This window comes from Penicillium chermesinum, assembly GCF_028974085.1.
Source record: "Penicillium chermesinum strain IBT 19713 chromosome Unknown utg000008l:1.0-1752722.0:1.0-1753981.0, whole genome shotgun sequence".
NCBI classification, from domain to species: domain Eukaryota; kingdom Fungi; phylum Ascomycota; class Eurotiomycetes; order Eurotiales; family Aspergillaceae; genus Penicillium; species Penicillium chermesinum.
Genome location: NW_026695318.1, coordinates 813,061 through 827,468, shown reverse-complemented (window position 1 = coordinate 827,468; position 14,408 = coordinate 813,061). Strand labels below are relative to the sequence as shown.

Genomic DNA, 14,408 nt, shown 5'->3' with positions numbered 1-14,408 from the left:
GGTCGATATCACCGTCAGACTCCGAATCCCGAATCCCCAAAATTGTTATCAGTATCTGTGAGCTCTCGGTCTCCTTGAGGTGCAGACTGACGAGGATAGTATTCTTTCTTACGCTCGACGATCACATCCCAGCCGAGTGAGCTCAGCTTCCCTCGGATATCATGACATGCGTCCTCAAACAGGGAAATACTGATGCGGTCAGTAAACTCCCGAAAGCGCTTATTCACTAGCTCCAAAAACCGATCCGTGGAAGCATTCACATCGTCGTCGGGAGTGTATTGGAAAAATAGAGGATGGGTAGGGATGATAGTAACGTGCTCGATCCGAGGGCAGCGCTGGGCTATGACATCGCATACAACGGCCTCATTTCGGTCGAAAATGTAATCATCGCCCGTTTGGTCAAAGATTGGAAACGATATATGAACATGCTTGATCAGGGAGGCATTCTGGATGCCGATGGCTTGAAGGAAGATGATGACAAAATCGTCGGCGTCGACGAAGAGGAACAAATTTTTGCTGTAAATGACCTCCCTGGCTTCCTGGTACACCTTCTTGCAAGTGCGGAGGATGTCTGGGTAGAGCCCACTCACATATGGCCGAATAACATGGACCCCCGAGTGGGCCAGTAGCAAGTTCCCCGTAGATTTTCAGGCGCAGCTCGGCGGGAAGTTTCATGAAATTCATTTCTTTTGACGGCGAATTCACAAAATTTTGCGCGATGGGAAATGGCGGCAAAGTCGTAAAATCAGAAAGAGCTTTAAATTGGGGCACTGTGTTGAAATGAAGGTTGCGTGAGGAGAGGATTTATCGAATGAAGCAAGACTGCCGTCAATATTTAGTTTGCAGACCGGCAACAAACCTTGGAACCGTTCAAATAAGCTTTAGTCTAATTGAATTTTGAAAAGTCCAGTTGGTATGCTTTTTGTCAAACGGGGCCCTAGGTTGCATCAAAGAGCTTAGAAACTAGCTCGGTGCCCCGGTAGCCTCAAGAGGTACTGTAGTAAATGAAAGAATTTGAGTTGGTAGGACTATGGTTATCATGAAGGATCTTTTCAGAAGATCGGAGGAAGATAAAATCTTCTCACGGCATGTCTCAGAGTTATTGTGGGTGGCATATCATAAAGTAGCTCTCATCTAGCCGACTGTGCGACATGGTAGATCTCCAACCTGGAATTCGCGGTATCATCCGGGGATGAGCGGCCTGCGAAACAACATTACCAGTTGAGAAGGCTACAAGTTTTTTCTTAACAATGCACCTGCCTATGATTATGTTCAAGTCATTTCATCAGGGGCTAATTAGGGGCTATATATTCCATATGTCCATAGATCAGTCACTATACTAGGAAACTCTCCATAAAACAAAGCCTTGGTTGCTTTACAGTCCGCCCGCAGAGCCGATACTCTCGACTCGAATTCCCAGCTTCTTCATCTCCTGTACATCCAAAATACATCGGCCGTCAAACACCCAGCCTGGGGACTTAATGTGCGAAGCAATGCGCTTCCAGTCAAGCTGTTGCTTAGGCTTGTATTCGGCACTGGGGTCTATATACCCTGTACCAGTGTGGCAGTCAGGACAGTCAGCAGCGCAATCGGGCTCAGCCACGAAGCGCTTGCGAAGAGCATCCGTTACTCCAGCAGCAGGCCCGGCAGCGCTTGGCGAAGGTGGGGCCACTGGCTTCGTCTTGAACTCATCGAAGTCTGTGATAATCAGAATGGCATTGGTGCCGGAGGTCGCCTCGTACGGGTCTGAGTAGACGGAGATACAGCCGCCGTCTTCCTTGAGTAGGGGCCCGTACGACTGCATCTCTCGGATCTCACTCTCGATGACGGACCGGTTCACACAGGGGTCATAGATTGCGATCTCGCGCGGGTTCTCATCCAGCAGGGTTTTGATGATCTCCAGCGCGGGAGTCTCGCGAGTATCGGACGTGTTCTTCTTGAAAGCGTAGCCCAAGATGGTGAGTTTCTTCGTGACAAGGGTCGAGTTAAGTCGTCGGATGACGCGGGTGCTGAAGCGGTTCCGCTGGTACTCGTTCATTTCGACAACGCTGCGCCAGTAGTCTGACACCTCTGCCAAGCCAAGAGACTCGGCGAGGTAGACAAGTGACAGCACATCTTTCTTGAAACAGCTGCCTCCGAACCCAATACCTGTTCACTTCTTGTCAGCAAAACGAAAAATCGTGAAATGCACATTTAATGACGTACCCGCACGGAGGAACTTGTTGCCTAAACGCACGTCTGCGCCAATGGCAGCCGAAACCTCGTTGATCTCCGCACCAGTTGCCTCGCAGATCGCAGATATGCTGTTAATACTACTCAACCGCTGGGCAAGCATGGAGTTGGCAACCAACTTCGCCAGCTCCGATGACCAGACATTGACGGTAATAATGCGTGACCGGTCGACCCAAGCCGTGTATGCTGACGCAAGAGTCTCCGCAGCAATTCTACCTTGCACGGAGGGCGACGATCCGATAATCACACGATCAGGGCTTAGCAGATCTTGCACAGCCGTTCCAGCGGCCAGAAACTCTGGGTTGGAAAGAATTTCGAAATGCACACCAGGACGTTGGAGCTTGATCTGCAATGACAGATTAGTTTCGCACGTGCACACAGTCGTCGCAAGAAACCTACCATTTGCTCGATCATCTCAGCCGTCCTGCAGGGCACTGTGCTCTTCTCCACTATGATTGTACCATCCCTTGCGTGGCGGACCACCTCGCCCGCGACCGCCTCGAAGCTGGTCATGTCGGTGGCGCTGCCTTTCCCAGCACCGCGCATCTTAGTAGGCGTGTTGACAGCGATAACGACAATGTCCGCCTCGCCAATGCAGCGAGAAACGTCGGTGGAGAAAAACAGGTTCGGCTTGCGAGGCGCCGCGTTGCCGTCCTTTGCGCCTTCGAGGCCGTCCCGCGCAATACGGGTGATCTCTGCAAGGCCGGGCTCGTAAATTGGCAGGTGGCGCGAGTTCCATCTGCGGATGCGACGATCGTCCTTGTCGACTACGGTCACTTTGATCTGAGGGTTGTTCAGCGCCATCAAGGCGGCGGTAGGACCGCCGACATAACCGGCCCCAACGAAGCAGATGTTGTGGATGGCCTTGGGCTGGATTTGAGCTTCAACATCGCTGTCGTCGGGGATAGGCTTGCTATAGGACTCGTCATCTAGCTCGTCTGTGCTGTCATTGTGAATACTGACCTCCGGAGAGGTAAGGGTGGTCGCGATCTCCGCAACACTGGAATGGACCGTGGCCGTATCTAGAGTGGACTCGACCCCCATACTTGGTCTGTATATGGTTTTTGTCCAGGACAGAAACCAGGGGATGGGGTTAGATCCGGGATCCGGGGGCGCAAACGATTAAGAACTTCCGGGGGCTTCCCCCCTAATCTTGGTTTTGCTACCACCAGCCCAAAATGATTGCGAGCCTCCCATGCCGAATCCTATGTACGGAACCCCACCGACGTATCCTGGGTCATGATACGATTGCCACAAAGCAGCTACCTTACCCTGAAATACCATACAGTGGGAAATCCCGGCCGGAATGTCTGCAAGGGCCCAGGCGAATCGGCCCTCGAGTTCACGAGAAATGGATCCTATAGTCGCCACGTATTAAGGCGGCCCGGCGGGCACAACGTGCTGAGTACAGTACCTCTGTATGGCAATACCAACATGCAACAATGCAACCATTGCTTTTTGGTTGCGTACGGCGAACTGCCAAATCTTGATATTTCGGACCAATCAGACCCACCGGCTCATCCGTGCATCGGTAATGCAATACCACGACGTAATTTACTTTTCGAAGCGATCGATGAACTACTCCGTACTCCGTAAGCCTTCTCTTACCCCTTTTTCGTACTCGTAAGATACGTGAAAACTTCCATTCGGATCATGGCTTGTTCCTTGTGCCGACCCGAGAGATCTTACGAGATCTCCGGTCCAGGCCCCGGAGCCTTTCCTTGCCGACGAACCCCGTCGACACTGATCAGCAGGGCCCCTGCTAGTTTCCAAAAAAGGGCTCTACTATAGACACTCGAGATGGGGCCAGGTGACAATATAGTTTTTTGAAATATACGGGCGGAATAAAGGGGGGCAGATGTCATGAACGAGCTCCGCTGTCGTACTCAGAACCGAATTCACCGCACGGAGGAACCAAAATGCGACATGGGAAGCCTGACCTGGCGCACGAGGGCAACTGGAGCCATACAATTGGCTTGGTTTAGCAACAGGACATTCCCCAAGCTGGGTGGGGCCCACCCGAGAACAGATCAGCCCTACTTGGCGTGGATCACGGGACGAGTTCCCGGATCGCTGTGCTAGAGGCTTGTCCCGGTTTTTGGCCGACAGGTCCCATCGATGCTGGACTTGGTGGAGAATACTGGTACGCTTTGACCAAATCAAACCTGGGCTACGTCCGTAACCGTAGTCTAGTTTCACACTCATCTCCGGGGTTGCCGGCTGCTGAATTTTGTTGGGGGGGAGGGGTTTTAAGGGGCTCTGAAGGGGCTTGCCATAGTTTACTAGTATGTTTTCCACAAGGACGCGTCTTATTGGCTGGATCTGCGGTTAAAGACCGCTATGAGTGACCTCTGTTCTAGCTTGTACAGCCCCAGGTACACATGGAACAGGGCGGACGCTTTGGCTTCATCGTACATGCCCAGAGTTTAGGACTAGCAGTACGGAGTAGGGTCCGCTCCTATTCCGACCATCCGCTCGTTTGAGCGGCCATCCCGGATCACGAGGCAGAGTCGAGCCACCTAAGTGCTTGGCATGCTTGTGCAGGGCCGTAGGTGGGCCTTTCGTTTGTCTTTGTGCAAGTCTTTGTGCATATCTTCAGCGGAAACCCTTTACCCTTTACGTGATACTGAAATATCCCCAATTACGACGGTAATACAACCTGGACGGAATTAATACCGAGTATCTCCAAACCATGCCAAGATTTTCGCTTCCGATATTGCCTTTTAGCCAGATCATATCATAATTACGGCATTAAATTATATTATATACTGTACAGGAGCGTTGTGTAGTCTATTTACGAGCGCGCTTATTGTCCAACTCGACTTTGGAGAACCAGCCACAGCCGACCACGACAAAGGCAATGCCGAGGCCATTGAGAATGTTGAGGGAGAAGTCGCCAAATACAACAATGCCCAGGGCCAGTGTGCACGCTTGCTTCAAATTGCCCGCCACGGTCACGGTCAGGGCGCCGGCAATCTTGTTCGTCTGGAAGGATGCAACGTTCAAGACGAATGCGAGGAGGCCATTACCCAATAACAGAATAGCCGTCAATAACGTGGCCCAGAAGGCGAGGCCGTTGGTACGCTCCTTCATAGTTTCCCAAAAGACAGGCCCTTCTCCGGCAATGAGTCCAAAGGCCAAGGACTGAATGGCGGCCAGAGGCGACATGCGGAACAAGAGCTCCATCGAGGGCAGGGCCAGGGACCCGGTCATCAGGCGATTCGTAGTGACAGTCTATAATATTCCGTTAGAAAGTTGTCATACCCCTGTTAGCATGGACGCTCGTACCTTCGTGGCCGCTAAGATAACACCCGCGATAGTGACAAGCAACCCAATCAACGTGTAGTGATAGTCGCCTGCCGTGCACATGCCAGCGCCCACCACAATCGGAATCAAAGAGAGATATGTACAGGTAGAGTATGACCGATGAAACCAGAGACGGTAGATTCCGACGGTGAATAGCGGGACCGTATTTCGGATGATCTGGAAGAAGGCCAAAGAGACCAAAGAGAGCGACAGGTTCGACATGGCGATATTGGAGGTAAAGAGGACGGAGAATGCAACGAGGATCAGGTGTTCTCTGCGGCCTAATCTTGATAGCTTAAAGTAGCCCATCTTCAACATGACAAGGGTCCCGAGAGCGCTGATGGTTGTATGCAAACACGTCAATAACCACGGTGCTTTGAACTACATGCAGCACGGTCAGCCCTACACAAAGTCTGACACCGGACTTGCAAGTTTCATACCGATCCCAAAATAAATTTGTTATATATAGTCAATCCCATGCTGAAGCCAAAGTATGCGCCAATCCAGACGAACTTCAAGGCGGTGGGTGTTTCGTATTCGGGTTCTGGCGCAGGCATCCGGGTCTCGTGTTTAGGGTATGCCTCGACATCGATGTCGCGTGATGATCTCGAGTCGGCATCTTGCGATAACCTGGACTCATCCCCGGAGAGGAGCCCTAGCTCGGCCTCTTCTTGGTCTTTCTGATGGACCATCGTGTCGTCTATAAGGGCGTGGGGGGAGAATATGGGGGGGTAAAAGAACCCATGCAAACTGGGGCACACGACCGAGGAGATCCGTATTATAAAGGAGGTCTCGTCTGGGGGCGAAGTACGATTGACCGCTTATCGAGAGTTTTGGGCATAATTTGCTAGCGAAGCGAATATCTGCATAGAATACCGGTATTACATACGAAACGGTAATACCAGGCCCACCACGCTATGAAGAACCTGTTTCACCGGCTTGGCGATGGCGTGGGTCGCAGCGCCGGCGCATCGCCTGGGATCCAATGGTCAGCCCCCCGTGCGCCTCATATGGCACTGTCTCACCTCAAACCGGCTAGAACGATATAAATTACGAGATTCCCAACCTGCGGACTTCGGGATCACGCGAAAGTGATTCCCCGTACCTACGCACTAAATAAAAAAAGGCTATTCCTTGGATACTCTGTAACGTGCTGGGTATGTCCGCATTTAGATCCCAATTACGACGTGAGCGGACTAAGAGCCTGTAATTTACTCCACTGGATCAGCAATGCAGTCCTAGTCTTGGCTAGACAGTCGGTCCTCGGCGGGATCATGCGGGACGTGGCCAGCCACGATCTCCAACCTTCTGTGCCCCTAATTTGTTCCCGGAACCCCCCCTAGTCTTCGACCTTTCACTGACGCCATGAAGTTTGGGGGGCAGGAGTTCAACTTCTCGCCGCGGAATCGCTGGCATTGGGCCGGAGCAGCCGGCGTGCTGGTGATTTTCCTTTCGTTTATAGGGCTTTTCCACCAGTTCGGATCAACGACGCCTATTCAAATTAGCGGTTCAAATTCCGCGACGCTGGATAATTATAGGCCGCCAGAAGACCACATTCTACAACCGTCAAACGAGTCAACAACGGCCCAGTATCCAATTTCCAAGTTCCATTTATTGGCCCCAGCAAGCGGGAAGCATTTCCGACTATGCAGGGCTATCGCAAGCGGCGTGATGCTGGGATATCCCGCGCCGGTATTTAACGGGTGGATGAAGGAGGGAGACCTCGACGCGTCAAAAACCCACCTGGCAAAAGTCCGCACAGTCCTCAACTATTTAGAGAACTTGTCCCGGACTCCGATGACGACCTGGTATTGATGATCGACAGCTACGACGTCGTCTTCCAATATAGCCCGGATGTCCTGATCGACAGGTATTTTGCACTCACCAAATCGGTCTCCACCAAGATCGCGTCAAGATTCGGCTTCGATGCCCCGGACGGCTTGATCGGTGATGACAGTCCGCGGCTGACCATTCTCTTTGGCCCGGAGAAAATCTGCTACCCGGTCGATGACACTCGCATCGGCTGCTGGGCTGCCCCCAGCGACATCGACCTGCCCATAGGCGCTTACGGCGGGAAGCCCGACGGTGGCTTCGACAACAACCCACCCCGCTGGCTCAATTCCGGCACCATCATGGGCCCGGTAGGCGACATGCGCCGCATGTTTCGGGCTACGGTGGAATTGATCAATAAGACGTATGACGCGGGTCAGGAATTCAGCGACTCGGACCAGAAGTATCTGAGCAACCTCTGGGGGTACCAGGAGTACTGGCGCAGCGTCAAGGCGCGCCAGCTATATTTCCATGGGGATGTCGACGCTAGTGAGGTGGTTCCTCCGGGCAAACGGATGATTCCGACTACTGAGCCTGAACATTTCGAGTATCACATGGGTGTCGACCACCGATCGAGTTTGTTCCAGACGCGGGTGGGCTCGGAACATGTCCTCGAGTTCCTCCGCTTTAATGAGACGAACGAGCACGGGCATTACGCCTGGGTTGACAAGAACGTCGGCAATTCGCCGACTTTCAGGCCATTCAAGATCATGCTGCCGTTGAGTCTGGCTGACGCGATTCGACGTCTCCTGGATTCCATCTCTTCGTCCGTTTCGGATCTGCCTGATATCACGGCGATCCAGTTGCACACCAACCTGGTCACCAAGCATGTATATGGAATGTTCCACTGTATTGGCGAAAAGGGCTATATCGATGATCTATGGAGTAAGCTATGGTTCTACCCATGGGTCCGGCCTCTATTCGAGGCGGGGGTCAAGTCTCTCAAGGAAGAGAAGACTATCGCTATTTCGAATGGGCGAACCTGGAAGCCCGCTCGTACCCTTCCGAAAGACTCTCATCAGACCGGCATTGAGGCTTACGGAGCATGGGCCGATATCGACGGTGGGTGGCTGCCATGGCAAGACTTGTGTGGCGAATACGAAGAGCAAGTCTTCGGAGCGAAGATTCATGAGGGAAATGTTTGAAAACACGCATTTAATGTACCATATAGGCGTTCTTGAAAGTATAAGATACATAATAGATACTTTTTTTTTCACGTTGAGAACTCACATTGTTGTCATTTTTCCATATCGGAGCGGGTTCCCGGGAAGCTGGTGCACTACGGGTCATGCTCCAACACCTCCATTGTCCCAACCTACCCTGTACGTTCCGACACTTCATTTCACCGAAGCCGAGCGAAGAAGATGCGCGTGAAATATCCATGATACTGTTGATTTTAAGCGTGGTCTCTCGTATATCTTCGGGTGGGGTCGGGGTGAGCCGGGTGGGCACCCGTGAGCTTCATGTGGGCTGTGCGCCGTCCAAGAGAGCACACGAATACACCGAGGCTTTTCTCAAGAATTCAGAATTGACGTGATAAGGCTGACAGCTGATTGATGGGTTCACTTACGTCAGTACTTCTGGAGTACGCAGCGATGCAGTGTACGAGCGGGCACATCAACCTTCGGAAGTCTATAAATTGGGATCGTCCACCCTGTTGAAGAAGCATTCTTGTGAATCCCTATACCCTGCTGGGGGGACACCATGGCTCATTCAATCACCCGCATTCGTGTATCTCAAGCCCAGGTTCTTAGAGCTTATGCTCCGAAACCTGTTATTTCCGTTCCATCGCGATGCCATACAACAGAGGCACCGCGCAAAGCTTCATGGACGCATCCAATGTAAGTAATCACCATCTACCATTGTAAATACTTGTTTTAAAATTGAATCTTCATAGACATACCACGGAGCAGATTCTGGCCATCAAACCGTCACACCGACAAACGAAGAATTGGCAAGATGGGGTAGCCCTTGGAACAGTTCGGTTCTTGCGCTGGGGCATGGATCTAGTGACAGGATATCGGGCAAACTCGGGCCATAAGAATACATCGCTAAGGAGCATAATGACCGAAGAGAAGTGGATAACTCGATTCATCTTCCTCGAGAGTGTCGCGGGTGTACCAGGCATGGTTGCAGGTATGCTCCGGCACCTGAAGAGCATTCGGGCATTCAGAAGAGACCACGGATGGTATGCACCGTCGGATGGTGAAGTGTGGACCTTGCTAATGTATTCTCAATATAGGATAGAGACCCTTCTCGAAGAAGCCTACAACGAAAGAATGCACCTTTTAACCTTCCTCAAACTCGCCCAGCCAGGGCCCATGATGCGGATCATGGTCCTCGGCGCACAGTGGATATTCTTTGGCGGGTTCTCGTTTGCATACCTGGTCTCCCCGCAGATCTGCCACCGCTTTGTAGGCTATCTGGAAGAAGAGGCCGTCATTACGTATACAAAGGCGATCAATGACTTGGACAACGGGTACCTTCCGGGGTGGGAGAAGTTACAAGCGCCTAGTATGGCGGTCCGATACTGGCAAATGCCCGAGGGACAGCGGTGTATGCGCTCACTCCTGCTCTATATTCGCGCCGATGAGGCTAATCATGCTGATGTGAATCATACACTTGGGAACTTGAATCAGAATACGGATCCGAATCCGTTCGCGGCTAGGTTCAAGCTAAAGGATCCCGGAGGATCTGCGTCAGTTGTCAGAAACTAGAGTGGAGAGATAGGCTGGTCAGATCTGCTTTCGATAGATGGGGAATAAATTGTGTAGAGACTACTGCTTGGACTCCCTATACTAGGGCTAGTCTCTCCTCATGCTAGGCGGAGTGTCAGCCGCGCAGCATATTTCAAATGCTATATTTCGTTCAAGATCACTCGAGTACAATACTATATTGCAAGTTTCCATGGCTTACCGTTACACTAGAAAGCGTGCCAGACGGGCCCCAAAATTTCTCCCCGCCGGACTACCAGCATGGACTACTGGCACTTGGGACAATAGCTCAATGAAGTTATGAAACAAGAAAATCGTGCATTGATCGAGACGGCATACATACCGATCCCCCTTCAAACTCGGGATGCGAGGATCGCGGCATGCCGAGGATACTCACGGCAGTCAACCTGTATGGTGGAAGGTAATCCGGCTTTAAACTAGCGGGCAGGCCTTATTTGGCCTCATGGGGTTGCCTGTATTCCAGTCGAAGAACAAAAGTGCGGGGCTCGCCAAGGTGGGCTATCGGCAATAAAGGCACAGCGGTATATACGAGGAAATAATCACTGCCGAAAGAGAAGCTGCTGCAGAATATCCCGTATCCCGTATGCACGCACATGAGGGTAAAATGAGACATATATGTATACAACTACGACAGATCAAACCCTGGAAGAGAAGACGGATCGACTTACAGGCTGAGCCACGCCGTGTGGTGTCTCGCTGGTGAAAACCCCTTTCGTCGGGGTTATCAAAGCACATATGGAGAGGGGCGCGGGGGGACTCGGGGTACACTAGCATTCAATCATGCGTGTCTCAGTCGAGTTGCTGATTATTCTCGAGTCTCGCTGACTTGAATAAAGATGTACTTTGACCTAACAAATTCGGCCGACTGCAGTAATCATAAAGAGGGGGTTGCTCCTTCAAGTTAGGACACAACGCTGATGATGATATCAAATAGGCCAGCTGCAGGAAACAGTGTAACTACCGGTCCTGCCTCAGCGCCAACTTCAGCGTCAGTCACCACTGTCTTTAGGTGGAGGAAGTAGCTTCCGGTGTGGTGAGAATAAGTGTCATGGCACTAAATCCAACCACGACATCCACCGCGGCTGTCAATGCATTCGGGACGGGAAATTCCCGCAGCTATGATAGGCTTTATGTTGACGACGAAGGTGCTCTGACACAAGGTGCAGTAGTGCGGAGGTAGCGCGGAGGGGCCTGCGTCGTGCCGCGCTGCTAGTTATCAGTCTAGCAATCCACAGTGGGAATTTGGTGACCTCGGGGCCCAGTCAAGGGAGACTTATGGTATCCACTGGCGGTGATGGATCCGAGCAAACCCGGTTCAGAGGTTCACTAAAGGCCTTTGGTACTTTCTGAGGGGGAGGTCGAGGTGGTACCACGAGCCGCAGAGAGGCTATACGAGACATGTGAACAAGAACCTCCCAAAGCTACAAGTCACAAAGACTGGATCATATAGGAGCAATCCAAACTTGACGCTGGGTATAAGATCACAGAGGTCGGAAAGATTGACACCCCTCCCCCCCCTCCCCCCTCCCCCCCTCATACCGGAGCTCGTCTATGTCGCGATCGCGGAGCTAATTGCGGGGAGTTCGGATCCACCGCGGACCTGCGTCAGCCTGGGACGTACAGCAAACGCATAAGTACAGAGGGTCGTTCTCAGTTACCGCAGCCAAAACGAGCACTACGCGTATGTAGGGTCGCTTAGGGGTGGCACAATGCTGTGGAGCAGGAAGTTTCGCGCGTTGCGGCGTAAGTAAGGAGGGAGCCTAAGTTCCCGTCCCTCCACTTCTTCCTGCTTCGACCATTTGCGATTATTGCTAAGCGCTTCCTTTTAAGCTTGGGTCCCTTTCCGTCCTCGCTTTTCTCTCCTTCCTCCTTATTCTCCCCTACGCCCATTCCTTGGCCTTCTTCAGAGATGTTAGTCAAAGTTCCCCTCCCCTTTCCCCCCGCATACTCCAAAGGGACCTAACTAATCCGTCTCAGGCGTATCACAGTTAGCGTCATCCGCCATGACGCCGAGTCCGACATCATCAACCTAGAAGTCGGCGGCGACATGAACCTCGAGCTGCTGAAAGCTATCATCGAAAGCGAGACAAACCTGGCCCCGGAAGCGCAACAGCTTGTATACAACAACCAGCTCCTCCATAACCCCGCACAAACACTGGACCAGGTGGGCATCGTTGAGGGCGATATGATTTACGTGGCTCCCGGTGGCCCTCAGCAACAACAATCCTCCGCCCCTGTAGCCGGTCCTAGCTCCGGTCCCTCTCGCCCCAACCCGGCGGGCATGCCAGACCCAGAGACTATCCGTCTACACATCCTCGGTGACCCGCGGGTGCGTGAGGCCGTGCGTCGTCAGAACCCCGATTTGTCAGAGGCTGCCGATAATCCTCAACGATTCCGCGAGGTGCTGTTTTCTCAGCAGAATAGGGAGGCGCAAGAGAAGGCGCAGAAAGAAGCCCGCATTGCCATGCTTAACTCTGATCCGTTTAATCCTGATAACCAACGTGAGATCGAAGAGATTATTCGCCAGAATGCTGTCACCGAGAACTTGCATAATGCCATGGAGCACCACCCCGAATGTAAGTTACGATCCTCTACCGGTCTCCCGCTGCTCATTTCTCCCAAGTAAACGATCGTTAATCATTCCCTTTCCACAGCTTTTGGCCGCGTGACAATGCTCTACATCCCCGTCGAAGTCAACGGGCACCGGCTGAACGCCTTCGTCGATTCCGGCGCCCAGGTCACAATCATGTCCCCCGAGTGCGCGACAGCTTGCAACATCATGCGACTGGTAGATCGACGTTACGGCGGTATCGCCAAGGGTGTTGGCACCGCGCCGATCCTGGGCCGTGTACACAGTGCACAGATCAAGATCGGCGAGATGTTCCTGCCCTGTTCGTTTACCGTGATGGAAGGCAAGCAGATCGATCTGCTGCTGGGGCTTGACATGTTACGACGACACCAAGCCTGTATCGACCTTCGGCGCGGCGCGCTCGTGATCCAGGACCAGGCCGTCCCATTTTTGGGCGAGGCCGATATCCCCAAGCATCTGACAGACGAGTTTGAGGATGAGCCAACGGTCAAGGGACCCGATGGGGCGGAGATCGGTGCCCGAACGGGCGCTGTAACGCACCAAGCAGAAGGCTCTGGAGCCGCGTCCAGCAGCAATACTGCGCCGGCGCCGAAGATCAACATCCGGCCTGCTAACCCCCCAGCCCCGTCATCCCGGTGGCCGCAAGACTCTATTGCTAGGATTACCGAACTAGGCTTCACGCGGGAAGAAGCGGTGCGGGCGCTGGACGCAGCCAACGGAGATCTGGACGGAGCAATCGGATTCTTGATCTAGGCAGACATGTTCGCATGTGCGGCGTTGGGGTGTTGTATTTAGCGTCATTGGCTTATCTTACCATAAACGACACGAGTTTGTACGATTAGTAGTTTCCTCGATATCCTCAACCGAAGGGGAAAAGAAATGCACAGCAGTCTCTGCATCCAAGCGACTTAGGACGGGATCTAGAACCCGAGGTGAATATCCCCCCCCCCCCTATTTTCCTACTCCCGCTTCGACTTAGGAGACAGCTGCGATTGGAGTCTCAGCGCCATATCAATCGCCATTCCAGCTCCTGGTCTTGTATCAGCTGCGTCCACTGCCCACAAAAGACTTCCCCCCATTGTACCTACCGAGAGCGATATAAGGTCCGTACAGACTCGTGAGACTCGTTTTTTCTTCCACCGTCCGATCCTCCCAAGACCAAACTGTCGCCAAGCACGCAATAGTGGTCACAACCACCTGGACACCAAATCCGAGGAGATGCACGGGCACAAAAGGATGATCTGCCAGTATTAGCACACGGGGCCCTCCTGAAAAAAAAAAAAAAAAAGAAAAAGAGTAATCGTGACAACTCGCTGCTCACCTTTCATCAAGGCCCACACGGCCCAGAGACTCAAGGGGACATGGTATAGCAGTTCCATCCACATAAACGACTGAAACCAGACAGGAGCCGCCTCGAAGAACTTGTCGCGGTACGTGTTGACATAGAACGCGCGGATTGGCGGTGAAAGGGAGCTCTGTAGCCAGGCGGGCTGCAGGGGGACGGTGTCGATCAGGTAGATGATTGGGATGTGGGTGAGGAAGAAGAACAGGTAGGCGCAATCGCGCTTGCGAGAGGGGAACATGGTGATGGTGCTGGGTGAGTACTGGGCCTGGAGCTAGCAAAATGCGCGTGGCGCGCGATCAACGGATCTATGGATCTGGCACGCGCGATTAGATAAGATAACGGGTCCACGGGTCATGTGTTGTTCCGATCT

General features: G+C 52.7%; 7 protein-coding genes across 7 annotated transcripts; 3 read left to right on the top strand and 4 right to left on the bottom strand.

Moving 5' to 3' along the window:
* Nucleotides 1-14: 14 nt before the first annotated feature.
* N7468_010103 (uncharacterized protein) lies at nucleotides 15-684 on the bottom strand (the record flags this gene model as incomplete). The annotated part of the gene is given in 2 exon segments (XM_058479398.1): nucleotides 15-571; nucleotides 591-684. 2 exon segments carry the CDS (start codon nucleotides 682-684, stop codon nucleotides 15-17), a joined length of 651 nt encoding a protein of 216 aa, XP_058325966.1.
* A 691-nt stretch (nucleotides 685-1,375) lies between these two features.
* Nucleotides 1,376-3,276, bottom strand: N7468_010102 (UDP-glucose 6-dehydrogenase; the record flags this gene model as incomplete). The annotated part of the gene is made up of 3 exons (XM_058479397.1): nucleotides 1,376-2,148; nucleotides 2,206-2,578; nucleotides 2,632-3,276. The coding sequence occupies 3 exons, from the start codon at nucleotides 3,274-3,276 to the stop codon at nucleotides 1,376-1,378; spliced, it is 1,791 nt and encodes a 596-aa protein (XP_058325965.1).
* A 1,746-nt stretch (nucleotides 3,277-5,022) lies between these two features.
* N7468_010101 (uncharacterized protein) lies at nucleotides 5,023-6,230 on the bottom strand (the record flags this gene model as incomplete). Its single annotated transcript, XM_058479396.1, has 3 exons — nucleotides 5,023-5,466; nucleotides 5,521-5,919; nucleotides 5,979-6,230. The coding sequence occupies 3 exons, from the start codon at nucleotides 6,228-6,230 to the stop codon at nucleotides 5,023-5,025; spliced, it is 1,095 nt and encodes a 364-aa protein (XP_058325964.1).
* A 673-nt stretch (nucleotides 6,231-6,903) lies between these two features.
* N7468_010100 (glycosyltransferase domain-containing protein) lies at nucleotides 6,904-8,513 on the top strand (the record flags this gene model as incomplete). The annotated part of the gene is made up of 2 exons (XM_058479395.1): nucleotides 6,904-7,268; nucleotides 7,316-8,513. The coding sequence occupies 2 exons, from the start codon at nucleotides 6,904-6,906 to the stop codon at nucleotides 8,511-8,513; spliced, it is 1,563 nt and encodes a 520-aa protein (XP_058325963.1).
* A 559-nt stretch (nucleotides 8,514-9,072) lies between these two features.
* Nucleotides 9,073-10,085, top strand: N7468_010099 (alternative oxidase; the record flags this gene model as incomplete). The annotated part of the gene is made up of 3 exons (XM_058479394.1): nucleotides 9,073-9,209; nucleotides 9,266-9,556; nucleotides 9,611-10,085. 3 exons carry the CDS (start codon nucleotides 9,073-9,075, stop codon nucleotides 10,083-10,085), a joined length of 903 nt encoding a protein of 300 aa, XP_058325962.1.
* A 1,727-nt stretch (nucleotides 10,086-11,812) lies between these two features.
* ddiA (putative DNA damage-inducible v-SNARE binding protein Ddi1) lies at nucleotides 11,813-13,446 on the top strand (the record flags this gene model as incomplete). Its single annotated transcript, XM_058479393.1, has 3 exons — nucleotides 11,813-11,850; nucleotides 12,081-12,679; nucleotides 12,758-13,446. The coding sequence occupies 3 exons, from the start codon at nucleotides 11,813-11,815 to the stop codon at nucleotides 13,444-13,446; spliced, it is 1,326 nt and encodes a 441-aa protein (XP_058325961.1).
* A 206-nt stretch (nucleotides 13,447-13,652) lies between these two features.
* Nucleotides 13,653-14,276, bottom strand: N7468_010097 (EXPERA domain-containing protein; the record flags this gene model as incomplete). The annotated part of the gene is made up of 3 exons (XM_058479392.1): nucleotides 13,653-13,723; nucleotides 13,782-13,934; nucleotides 14,015-14,276. 3 exons carry the CDS (start codon nucleotides 14,274-14,276, stop codon nucleotides 13,653-13,655), a joined length of 486 nt encoding a protein of 161 aa, XP_058325960.1.
* Between the last annotated feature and the right edge of the window lie 132 nt (nucleotides 14,277-14,408).